The 13,324-nt window shown below is 39.2% G+C and overlaps 1 protein-coding gene across 10 annotated transcripts in view; it reads right to left on the bottom strand.

Moving 5' to 3' along the window:
* LOC145934165 (protein bric-a-brac 1) overlaps positions 1–13,324 on the bottom strand; it is a 355,572-nt gene that overhangs the window by 7,332 nt on the left and 334,916 nt on the right. For 4 of the 10 annotated variants that reach the window (XM_083034508.1, XM_083034509.1, XM_083034507.1 and 1 more), the window contains 2 exons: positions 12,250–12,307; positions 977–1,157 (listed from right to left, as the gene is read on the bottom strand). In XM_083034508.1, coding sequence (XP_082890634.1) covers positions 977–1,157; positions 12,250–12,307 — 239 coding nt within the window. Of the gene's footprint in view, positions 1–976; positions 1,202–2,947; positions 7,570–12,249; positions 12,308–13,324 lie in introns of those variants that run through there. The other 6 variants (XM_083034510.1, XM_083034513.1, XM_083034516.1 and 3 more) reach the window with 4 other exon arrangements.

Consider the following 13,324-nt stretch of genomic DNA (forward strand, 5'->3'; position numbering starts at 1 on the left):
ATTCAGGCACGGCGATAAGATATGCCTGATGCAGTAATTTCCAGGAATTTTTCATTGCGTAATAACTCCCGGGCTCTATTGTATACGCGCCGCATCATAAGACATTTATATAACAATTTTAACTATTTACCCGGTACATTGCGTGAGTTGGCGCGTCGGAGGAAACACAACGCGGCGGAATAAACTCGCATAAAATATTTATCTTTCGCGTGTTATTTATTAAACGCCGCAAAGAACACGCTACTCCCGACGAGGCGAGGCGAGGCGAGGCGAGGCGCTACTCATCCCCCCTCCTCTTGGGGGGGGGGGGGGATAAGGAATTTTTTAAAATAACTTTTTAATTTTTATATTAACGCATTTCATTACTCGATATTAATATTAAATGTCGCGCACCGAAGTTTTACGCAACTGCGCGGAGTTTATTATTAATTTTATTATTGGTTCTACGCTATACACACACACACACACATACACATACATACACGCGATGGATGGTATGTGCATCGTATACAGAAAATGATTGCAACTAAATTAATTATTTTTGCAATATACGCGTTGGAGGCATTTCAATAATTTTTTAAATTAACGTGTTTTGTATCAGTCAGTGTATTAATATATGCAATATTGCTGAAAAAGTGCAATTAAATGAGATAAATAATTTTTACGAAACGCGTTGAAAATGTTTCGAGGTTTTTAAGATTTTAATACGATGAAATATCGATCTACATTAATATTACACGCGATATCCGCCCTCTTCCTTCCCTCCCTCCCTCCCACCCGCACCTCTCGCGCTCTCTGGGTTTTTCTCGTTCTAATTTTTTTTAATAGACGATTCTTAGCAATCGATTCTCTCCCACAATTACATCCAAGCATTTATATAACGTTTTATTAAAAAGAAAATATATTTTAATAAATTAAAATACTAAATACGTATCGCGTGTGTGGAATAAATTATTCATGGCTTTTGCGAACGTACCTTGCCGCCTGGCTGAGGGAAAGTCCTTCCTTCAGGACGCTGAAGATCGCCTCCGCCATGGTCTCCGGCCGCCAGGACTTGAGAGGTCCGCGTTCCCGGAAGCGCAGATTGTGCACCAGACTCTGGTTGGTGTTCCAGCACTTTTGCCACATGGACTGCAGCTGATACTGGTAGCTGTCTGCTAGTTAACGCCCCCCGTGGAAAAGAGAAAACACAGAAAAGCAGCTATTAGTTGGGGTGATCGACCAGTTCCAGGGGGAGGGATAGGGACAGGTGAGGTGGTTAGGTTCAGTGGGTGAATAAATATCCTCGTTGTTGCATGATTTTTTTATTAATCGATCGGTCTATCGGGAACCGCCGTCCTCGTTTTCGACCGTGATCGAAAAACGAGGGACGAGGGTCGTTTTGCGCATTTGCGATTCCGCAAATGTGCAATCTTAAACGGTCGAATCGATAAGCGCATTGTGTCCCGATGCACGCAGGTGCATTCTCCTAACGTTTATATAGACCTCGAGCGTGGGCGGAGTCACCTGAAAAACGGCGCTTAAGGAAGACAGGTGTGTGTTGTTACGTGGGTGAGCAGGTTGCGAGGTGAATCGAAGGAAGGAATTACGCCTTTCTCGGTAAAACGCAAATATCGATTGTATTGCCGTTGTCGTACATACAATCGTTACAGAGACGTTATAAAGTCGTCGGCTTAACGAGACAAGCGCGTCGCGGCTTGAGCGTTAATGCGTGCGTTACGTTAAATGGTACTTAACGCTACTTAACACGAACAAGTAATTATTATTGCGTCGTGGAGGCTCTCGAGGAGATATGCAAGATATTGTGTATATGTATCTTTAAATACATATTAAATCAGAAAATCAGGAAGCGCATCGTAAAACATGTCTACAACTTGTAATTAATTGAAGAAGACACGTGTGTCTTCTCCGTATATATTCTATAATTATCCTAGGTTATTAAAAAATTTGTATAATTGTGTTCGGAGTAACCCGAATCCTTTATTGCACAACATAGGATGCCGTGTCAACGAACAAAAAAAAAATAAAAGAACAAAAACTGAAATAAATCGAATAGAATAAATTCCGCTTTAACGCGCTATAGAGACATTTCATCTCTATTACAATAAAAAACACAAATAATGTGAAAATGTTACAAATGATTGTCGAGTATACTCGATCTAATAATTAGTTTATTTTAATATCGGCAGATCAGAAATCTTGCACAATAAGGGTATTCACGTTACTTTACACACACTTTTATTAATTTATCACATACCGCGCTCGTGCATTATTATAAGAGTCTCCCTGATGTGATAGAGTATTTTTCAGCGTTGCGTGCGATTTGATCAACGAGAATTTCGGTCGATCGAAAAAAAAAAAAAAAAAAATGTAAACGCAAAAAGGAGCGGAGAGCCTAATATCAACAAGGTTACAAGCGAAAGAAATGTCCGACGGTGACATTTACAGTAACTTCCGCTGCTCGCATATGGCACGTACAGCCGGCCTCAATTCGCAACGATTATTTAATAGTTAAGTTATTGACTCTAATTAAGAGCCTCCTGACCAATTTTGTCGATTAATACAATCACAATTCATTGGAAAACGCGCGCGCGCGGCTATTCTATTCTTAGATTCGCATTCTCGCGCGTTTAACTCTAAATCCTCATCACATGTTGCATATGTATAAACGCCATACGAATGTTCATGAGGATTCATAGTCGAACACAGTGTTACAATCGCAGTTTACAACGGGGAGGAAGAAATGCAGAACGGATTTCGGAAATTTTGCCGTGCTAATTTTACTTATTTTATATTTTTTATCTAAAAATAAAGGCACTAAGTACAACACATTTTTCCCTCGGTTGCGCGAAAGTGCAGACTTCTCACTCCGCCAAAAGAATTCGCAGAGAATTCCATGCACAGCATCGCTTTTCACTACCTATATCCTTCGCGACGTTACATTCCGTTCGCGATCTAATCTAGCTTTTTCTTAACGCGTCTCCTCGGACTCTTCGCTCGCGGATTCTGCGGGATTATATATATATATATTTTTTCTTTTTTTTTCGCGACCGCGATCACCTCCACCTGCGGTAGCACCGTCGTAACGCGGCCGTTTTACGGCCGTCCCGCGAGATATTGTCCCTTTACCTTCGATACTTTATCGGGGAATGTCGTGTATATTCGCCTATTTTAATACCGCTCATTCACACTTAATTTTCTCTCTCCTCTCGCTCTCCTTTGCGTTTCTCAGACACACATACACGCTTCGTCGCGCTCGGCGTGTCGCACTTTTAGCGGACGCGCGATAACAGCGGTATAATATTACATCGTTCTCGCCGGGATTCAATTAACGCGCCGCTCGTAAATACGCGAGCTGTGGGTCCTCCTTCCCCACCCTCCTTCCCCCCTTTCCTCCCCCTGGGGGACGACGATCGACGATAATGTGACGGGAGAAGTGCACCAAACGCGTCGGCGAAGAGGAAGGCGTCGTTGTTTCGAGCTCGCATAGGGGCGAGCTCGAGAGCGAGAGTTTGCGAAACAATAAAGTGTAATAATCCGCGCGAGAGAAGATATATAGGTGTACCTTTTGACGGCCGCGCGCGAATGAATCAGCTGATCGTCGAAACGTCACATTTTCTTGTTTCACGATAAATTAAATTACGCTACAAAGTGTGGAATGTGTTTTCGCTCTCTAACTGAATTCTTCTTCGACTTATCTTGAAATCTGACAGCTCGTCTTTATATATCGGAGGGAATTAGCGGTATTGTTGTTTTTTGTTTTTTTCTTCCCGCCTCGAGAAAACCCGAGCGATCAAGTCTCGACATTAATTGCCGCGTGTTGATCGATAATTGCTGGATATTAGCCCGCTTAAATTGCCCGCGATACTCGGCGTCGCACTCGATAATTGTCGCAAAAAGTCAGTCATCTAAAGCGTACCCTATTAAAGCGTCTCCTGTTCTTTGCGCGTAATTAACTCGGTTTTTTTTTTTTTTTTTTTTTCACGCAAAAGTACACCGATAAAAGTATCACGCTCTTGTCAGTTCTGGGCGACACACTTCGGCGCGGAAGTAATCTAATATCATTCATCGTCGTCACACTTGTAAATATTACCATTATGCGTTGCGGAATGATTTTTTTTTCACAAACGGCGAAAGAGAGAGAGAGAGCTAAACGCGCGAGAAAGGTATGACTCGTTTTAGCATAAAGTATTTCAAGTTGCATGTACATTTTACTTTGCCGGTTTACTTGCCATATGTATATATGTGTGAGGGATAACTTTAATATATTACTGCATCAAGATGTTTATTCCACTTTTTGCTGTTAGGGCAATTTGAGTTTAATTGCCAGATTACTCGTATTTATATAAAACATGCGAAGTCGCTGTATATTATTTTTATATGAATAAATATGAACCGAATCGAATGTGATAATATTCCGTTATCAAGATTTAAGTCGCGTGCGACTTTGATTGCGAGTCGATGTGTACAATATTTAGATGCAGCTCTTTTATATGAAGAAAAAGTCCTCGTTGCTTTGCTCTACTTTCTCATTACGTTTCTAAAAAAAAATTTCTTCGCATATATAAACGTTATATCGTTATGTCATATCGCTATTAAATAATATAACCGGCAATGTGCGTGCAACTATTCATAAACTTTAAATAATGAACTCGATAATATAGTTAAAACATTCAATCGTTCAACTTGATTAAATGTTATCGCTCTATTAAATCAGTTTTTATAAGTACGTGACATACTTCCTTCTTCCATTTGCTCTCTCTTCCTCTTTCTCTCTCTTTCCTTCTTCATATTCATAAATCATCCTTCTAACCTTCTGTCTGTGCATTGCTTTAACAAGAAAAGGATGTACTTAATTGTTTTGTACATACAATTATTCAACAATCAAATGTGGAATGTTAACAAAAATACGCATGCTTTCATACAGAACATTCTTTTTTTTTTATCACGATCCTAATATGTACTAGAAATAATTATCTCATGTAATTATTGCCAGCAAAAATCTTAAACGCGCGCGCAACATGGCAACATTATTAAAAAAAAAAAAAAAACTTAAACATGCTTAGCTAATATATAAAACTCGTAGAAAAATATCTAATTATACGCGATCTTATTATATACTTGAACATCAACAACGGTCTCAGCGATGATTTGGTCCCACCGATTCGGAATACATAATATGATGGCCAGAAGTATCAATATACAAAAGTATAGTATATATAAGCGAAGATGCGATTATATATATTGTATATTTCATCCTCGGATTCGTCGATTAATAATAATTAATGTGGAAGACGGAGTTTAATGGAAGGCACTACAAAATACATTAGACTGTTTGTGAGCATAATTTGCAAGAAAGCGATTCGCATTAGAGCTCCCGAAATTAACAACAATGTTCAAAGTCAATGTTTTCCTTTTATTCGATATTAATATTAATTTATTAAATTTTTCTAATTAATCAAAAAGTAGAAAGAATAATGCACTGTGTGTATATATGTACAATAACACATTATTATTTTTATGAATTAATTGAAATAAATTTTTATAAATGTAGATTTTGACAAATTAATTTATATTTTCGAAATAATATATAATAATTTTATATAATAATATATAATAATTTTGAAAATATTATAAAATAATTTGCGCCTAAAAAAAATATATTTCATCAATTCATAAAAACTTAATATTTAATGTGCATTGCTCTTTTTCTCTCTTTCTCCATACCCAGTTTCCTTTTTAATTGAAAATATTTCCCGCGCGCTTTTTCAACGAATGGAGTTATTAATGAATAAACGAATTAGTTCTCTTATTGTATTAATGTGTATCGAATGAAAAATTCTATTACTTCAGAAGCGTCGAACACCGAGGGGGGAAAGGAAAAAAAAAAGATCGAGAAACATTGTCACGAGGGAATAACCGCGCTAATCGCCGTTGATGCAATCGATTCTGATGGATATTAAATTTAATCGAACGTAGACATTTTTTGCCCATTAAAGTCCCCCGATTTTAATCGCGTTATTATTTCGCGCGATTGTCCGCGCACGCAGCGCAAATGCCGGCGTTCGATTTTCAATTACCAGGCAAATTCTTCCTGCGCGCGACCCTGCTTGTGCAGCGATTTTCCGCGTTGAAGTCTACGGGATATTGCGCGTCGGTCGTCGGCTGTCGCGCGCATGCTCGGGAAGAATCGTACAAGTGGATAAAAAAAGAAAAAAATGACAAAAAAAATCGAAACCTAAAAAAAAAGGAACGAGAACAATGATTGCGAAAATGTACAAACGTGTTGCCGCTCTCTCGCGAGACAGTATTATACATATATCTTAAAGTCTTGACGGACTTGGAAGCAGATCCTCCCAAAAACGTTGAATAATCCATTTCGATAATTTTCCCGGATAAGCGCAAATCCCAGTGATATTACATTATTATTCTGTCCAACCTGACACTTCTGGTTTTGAAAGACACTTGCTCGTGAAACCCGAAGCTTTGCTGTGTGAGATATAACCAGTGTATGTGTGTGATTATTCTTCTCTCGTTTAATTTTATGATTCTAATTCTAAAATTATGTATTTTTTTAAAACGCGATTTTGAAAAAGACACTTTTGTACCTAATTTCGGGACGATCGAATGCGATATCGAGCCGCGGCTTCTTCTAGAACGCGCCGGTCGCCTTTAACGTGCTTCTTGCAGTCCGAGAATGCGTCTCGCCTGTGGAAATGAATAATGGTTGCATAGTGAGTCTCTTGCCGTCGCGACGCGTCGCTCGAAAATCCGGCTTATTATATTCCCTTTGCCTTAACGTCGACCGAATGAACTCGTTGTCGCCGGGGCATTAAATTTTCCGCATTTTTCCTCTCGCAAGGCAAAGCGATCCCCCATCTTTCTCGCATTCCTGTCTAGCGATTTTTACAGTCGTGACAGAGCGAGATATAGCGAAATCCCAGTTCGAATTACGCAAATAAAAATATTACATTAATGGGAGCCTTGAATCGCGTTGAGAAGTAAATTCTTTTCTTCGAGCTAAGGTAGAATGTTTCGTTGTTAGAACACACATATATGTATAAACCGTCGCGTGTAATATTTTCTTGAAAAAGCACGTCTGTTCTGGCGAACCGGCGAGGTTTTAAGAAGAATCGGCTCCGTTCTCGTTCTCGTCATTGAAGTAGAGCGAGACTATCGAGTGCTTCTTGCAAAAGGCCCACCACCAGCGGAAGCCCGACAAGCCGGCAAACACGAAGCTGGGATCGCGCTTCTGCCTGAGCTGCTCGACAAAGTTTAATATCGCGTTCAGGGACTTTTTCGTCCGCCGATTGTACGGACTGACGCTTATGTCGCAGCAAAATTCGAGCACGGCCGTTTCCTCGCCCGGATCGAGGCCGGCCTCCTCGAGTATCATCATCCTCTTGGATTTGCCGAGGATGTTGTCGTACAGGGTGCCCTTGGGGATACCGTACTTGGTCGACGCCTGGGTGAAGCGCATCTTCTGGGTGACCACCGCCTCGATCGCCTCCTGGAGATCGTGTCGCGTCCACGTGGGCGCCTTCAGCTTCAGCAGGGTCGTATAGTCAGCTAAAAAATAGTCAGCGATTTCGTTTTCCACTTTTCCTACCTCGTCTCGACTTTTTTTCGTTTTTGCGTTTCGCGTTGAAAAGCCGCGGGGAAAGGCCGCACCTAAGGAAGATGAACGACGGCGCGAAAATCGCGCGTAACCTTGACAGAGCAAGGTTCTTTCCCTTCCCCACCTTTGCTCTGCCTTACGTCATCATCGTTTCTATGGTTCTTTCCTCGGGTGTCTCTCTGGCGCGAGCACCCGGCAAAAAAAAGAAGCATTCAGAGAAATTCACGGTGATTGGAACTTGAATAATATCATTAAGATATTTATGAAGGCGCGACGGTCTAAGAATCCTTCAAAGTGGAGATCTCGTAAAATTGATAAAATAAAATAATTGGAGCCATAAATAAGAAAATAAAGATTGGGGTGGAGTTTTGCGACAAATAAAAAGTTTGAAGGAGACGATATCGAACGAAATATTGATATCTTGCAAAATGCAAGTAATTATTAATTAGAGAGAATAGAAAATTATATTATACTTTATATACAAGTTTAAATAAGATTAATATATGAATATTAATGAAACAGAACACGAAACCTGGGAGGTGACAAGAAAGAGAGCTCTCTCGGCTACAAATATATGAAATCAGAGACGAATTTATAGTTTCGAATGAATGATTAAAATAATTTACGATAAAAAAAAAACAAGGAAATCGATATAACTGAATAAAAACGAGCATTGCTGGAAAATTCAAAGGGATCCTTCTCTACGAATCTAATCTCGGATCAAAATTAAAAAAGGACATCGACTTCAAATTTAATTGTCATTTTATATCGTCAATATTATAACTATAAAATTATATCCAGCCTGTTATATAATTAGACTGTAATTATCCCTTTAGCCCCGTTATGCGCGACTCGCCGCGTAACTCGAAGCGAAAGGGTCGAGACGGGAGAAGACGAAGGTAGGGAGAAAGGGAAAAGCTGGAACGGGCACTGTGTGGTCCACAGAGCGTGTCACACCCACGTGTGTTAGCAGCAGTTAACGTCACTCATGTTGGCCATGCGATTTATGTGTTGTCGCAGCGGCGCCGCCGTCACCGACGCCGTCGATTTCTGGTTCGCGAATTGCGCATAATTATGCAAGAAGAAATTAACTCCGAAATTGAAGAGGCGGACGAAATAATAAGCAAAATCGATCTTATTACAACATTGAATTTTTAATCGAATTTCATTCCTGCCGTTCGTAGTCCGATACTCTTTGTTATCGAGAAAAAGGCTCTTACGCACATTTATAAATTAATTTATTAATTATTTCGGATGATTCTGACAATTCTGAGACGGTATAAATAATAAACGGTTATTTTTTAAGAGCACTTCGTTGCGAAAGAAATCGCAAAGTCCAAAAAATTGGAAATAGCCTTCTGTTTGCATAACAATCCGATTGCATTGAAATATGGATAATCTCATTTCGCGCGCAAATCGATCTTCCCACGATCGTCGGGAATAATTGTCAGCAAACTAAAAAAAAAAAAAAAAAAAAAAGAAGCTATATACGAATCGAGTGTAATGGTGTCATAGCTAAATCCGGACTGGAATAATCGCGTCGAATAATATTATCATACAATGGCGTTTTGTCGTACGCGCGCGTGTAAATCGTGCTTTTGCGCGCGGGGCATTTTCTCTCGACGATTGACAAATCATCGCGTTAAATGGACAATCGTACTTGGGCAATCACATTTCCTCAAGAGGCAATAGGTTGAATTAATTAACCATTCGCTTCGTCGAATAAACATCGATAGAGATTCTCGATTTATTTATAGCAACAAATTGACCATTTTGTTTCGTGTCGTAAGTTTTCAGTAAACTGAGTGATAAGTATTTTTCAAAACTTTAAAATATATGTATATCAGATGTTTCTGCATTTTTTTCATAATAAAAAATTTCTTTTTCTGAAACTGATTCCGTTGACGAGAATTATGATACCGATCGCGTCTTCTTAATCTCTCTAAGATTCTAAAATATTAATTTTAAGCGCGAGGTAAGATTGGTAGCCCGACGTACAAGACGTTTTGAGAAACGCGCTCTCTCGCGCGGACGAGAAAAGCGCCGGAATAAATAAGCGCGATCGTTAAGAGAAGCAAACAGCCGGCAGCGGCCGCGTCTCATGGGAAGTCAAGGAGTAATCGAAGAAAATGATTTAAGCGAGTCGAGAGGGGATACGCGCCCACGCACGCATTCAGCATACGCGTGAACACGCACGTATGTACGCACGCACGTAAGCAACGGAACCCGGGGATCAATTCGAGACGCGTATTGCGAGCTTTACCCGTGTTTATGCTCCCGGTCGAGCATACCGTGGCGAATCGGGGATCGAACTCGGATATACGAAGAATACGGCTGAGAAAATTGCCTGACGCACCTTCGCATCGCAATAATGCAAATTCTGTTGCCCTAAAAAAATGAGAAAAATGATAAAAGTTTGTTTCTTTTTATGTAATTTGTATTAGAAATATTTTTTAAATATTTTTATTTCTAGTTATATTTATTAAAATTATTTTATTATTTATATAATAAATATAATAATTTATTATTTTGTTAAATTATTTTTATATGAGAATTATTTTTATTATGCAAATTATATTTTACTCATACACTGAGAGAATTTTCTCTTAGAATTTATCCTGAAAATCATGGTAATCGTGGGACAATATGAAAGAATTTTATGAGAATTTCTCTGATTAATATTTATCACAATAAAAATAATAATCTATCACCTATCACAATAAAATATAAAATATGTTAGATTAATATTTTACTAAAAACTGCATAGTAAAATTAATCAAACATATTTTATATTTTATTGTGATAGATATTATTATTTTTATTGTGATAAATATTAATCAGAGAAACTCATAAAATTCTTTCCATATTGTCCCACGATTATCATGATTTTCATGGTAAATTCTAAAAGAAAATTCTCTCTGTGTAGAATAAAAACATACAAAGTTAAAATAATATTGAAACTATGAACACTTTTTCGGATTCCTCAAATATAGACGGCTATATTTATTATTTAAATTCGAGACAATATTCGTCACGGTTCTAAATCACGGATAAATATACGCTAAAGCAAAAAGATTGAAGGCTCTTTTCTCAGGCGCCGTACATGGGGAGCTTTTGCGGAATGGAGAATTGCATGCAAGGTGCAGTCGTAAGCCGCAGCGTAAGAGTTACACAGAGCGAGTCTCCGCGCTTAGGCATCGCGAATCGCGAGCGTGTTATCGCCGCTATTAACCGGCGTCGACCGCTCGGCCGTCTATCTAAATTGCTTTCTATATTAAAGCAAAACGCATTCCTGCGCTTTATTATTGTCGGGGTAATGACGTGGTCCACGCTCGCGCCCTTCCTCCTCGGTCTCGTTTATTGCTGTTCGACCACCACCTTCGACTTCTACATCTCTCGGCTTCTCCCGCCGTGTTGCCACCTCCCGTTATCGTATAGACGACGTCGTTCACGACGACGACGGCCATGTTCCGGGACCTTATCGTCCGCGTAACACTAAGCGGCAACGAGATATTGATCTCCGAACACAGAGCGCGGATATTTCTGCCTCCGAAAGGCTAGAAATCTAGCTAGGAGTCCGCGTTTCTAGAACGAGAGACTCACATCACGTGTCTCCGAAGTTGTGATTCAACGTGACCGTGAACTTGGGTGGGACGACAGCCCTCGAGGGATATTTGAGGGAAGAGAATCTCTCTCCTCTCGAAACTCGGAAAGGATGATCGGTCTTTGAGTCCGCTACTTATTGCGGAAATCAACCGATCGTATACGAGTTTTGTGCGACAGATATAAACGGCGGATGATGCGATAGATATTATAAGAGAGAAATGTAATCTTTAAATATGTCGCGAAACAGATTATACGGGGTGTCTGCGACCGATCGTACTTTCCCTTCGACGACAGACATTGTGTAAATTATTTTAAAAAGGTCAATTTAAATTTAAAAAATATGCAAAACATAAAAAATTATATCGCACGTTCGATAATTTAGATTAGTGTTTTTCAAAGCTGAAAGTGCTCGACATTTTTTAGAATAAATTGACATTTACACAGAGAGAATTTTCTCTTAGAATTTATTCTGAAAATCATGGCAATCGTGGGACAATATGGTATGGAAAGAATTTTATGAGAATTTCTCTGATTAATAATTATCACTAATTTTAACTGCATAGTAAAATCTAAACTGCATAGTAAAATTAATCAAACATGTTTTATATTTTATTGTGATAGATATTATTATTTTTATTGTGATAAATATTAATCAGAGAAATTTTAATAAAATTCTTTCCATACCATATTGTCTCACGATTGCCATGATTTTCAGAGTAAATTCTAAGAGCAAATTCTCTCAGTGTATAAATACTAGATATTTCAAATAATTTTATAGAATTAAAAAAAACATTTTTTTATACAATTTATACAATTTAATTTTTGTCTGTCGAGGAAAGAAAGTGCAATTAGTGCGAGGACACCCTGTGCATAGAGACAGGCGGCCAGATGTTGCACGCGTGTGTGCGTTGCTTAACGTGGAAGGCTTCCACGTTACGTCCGGCCGGTGTCGAGAGGGCGATTATCTCCTGAAACGTATATCGAAACGAGACGAAGAGGAGAAAAAAGCAAAAACAGGAACTCACCTGCTATACTGGAGGTGGAGGCGCCGAGCCAAGCGTGGGATGACTCCAACAACTTGGCCTGAAACAGAAAAGTTCGGTCGGTCAGACGTCAGTGTGCTTAAAGCGGCGATTAGCGGCGATTTAACAGCCGGCTGGGAAAACGACTTAATCCCTTATCCGGACAATTTCATTTTTTTTTTTTTTTCTAACCGAAAGCAAAATGAGTTCCGCTGCGCGGGATAATTATTTAATCGAAAATCGCCGCGCAAGAGGGAGAGTTAAAGTATTTTAATCCTCGCGTTTGGCGGCGCAAAATATAACTGGGATTAAATTTTTAATTATAATATAAGTAGCATAAAATTAGGAATATTTAAATCCCCACTTCAATTCTAGTCGTCACTTTAATCATCGCTTTTAGCTTGATTAATTATACACTATACCATTAAATTTTACCAAAATTGTATATATATATTTATACACATTTTATTTTAGTAACTCAAAACTCCTTAAAGAGAGTGGAATTCATCAGATCGGGATTCATAAAATAAAAGTATGACAGCTTTACATTTTAATTTTTAATCAAGAGAGCGTGACTGCAATTCGACATTTTTTCACAGCACAACCGAAAATTTAGCGAGTAAAAAATCCGGAAACGCGAGGTAATCGTAGCTGTTACTCTCAACCAACAACTTTGTTAATATGCGAGATTTTCGAAAAGGGTTTCGCGAGACGCGGGCACCGAAAGCGCAAGACACACGCAAAGTTGGCTCATTTGAAAAGTTTCGCCCTCTCCCCCTTCACTTTCGGATTTCGCGATTTCCGCAATATCGCGGAGCAGGCTACTTTTCGTGTACGTTACACTTCCGGCTGCGTGCTCTCTCTCTCTCTCGCCTGACTTTTCAAATTAATTTTTAAGGGTCGCTCGATGCACCCAGATCGCCGCTTAAATCCTTCCGCTCCGTTTCTTCCACTTTCTCTCTTTTTCTTTTCCGCGAAAAAAGTTTTGTCGATCCAGAGTCGGATGCTGCTTCTAGTTTGAAGGACGCTCGTGCGAAAAGTGTTCTCGTCCTACACTGTATCCAATCATTTAAAGCAT

Source organism: Prenolepis imparis, unplaced genomic scaffold (genome assembly GCF_030444845.1).
Source record: "Prenolepis imparis isolate NDT839.2.m4 unplaced genomic scaffold, iyPreImpa1.0 SCAF_3, whole genome shotgun sequence".
NCBI lineage: Eukaryota > Metazoa > Arthropoda > Insecta > Hymenoptera > Formicidae > Prenolepis > Prenolepis imparis.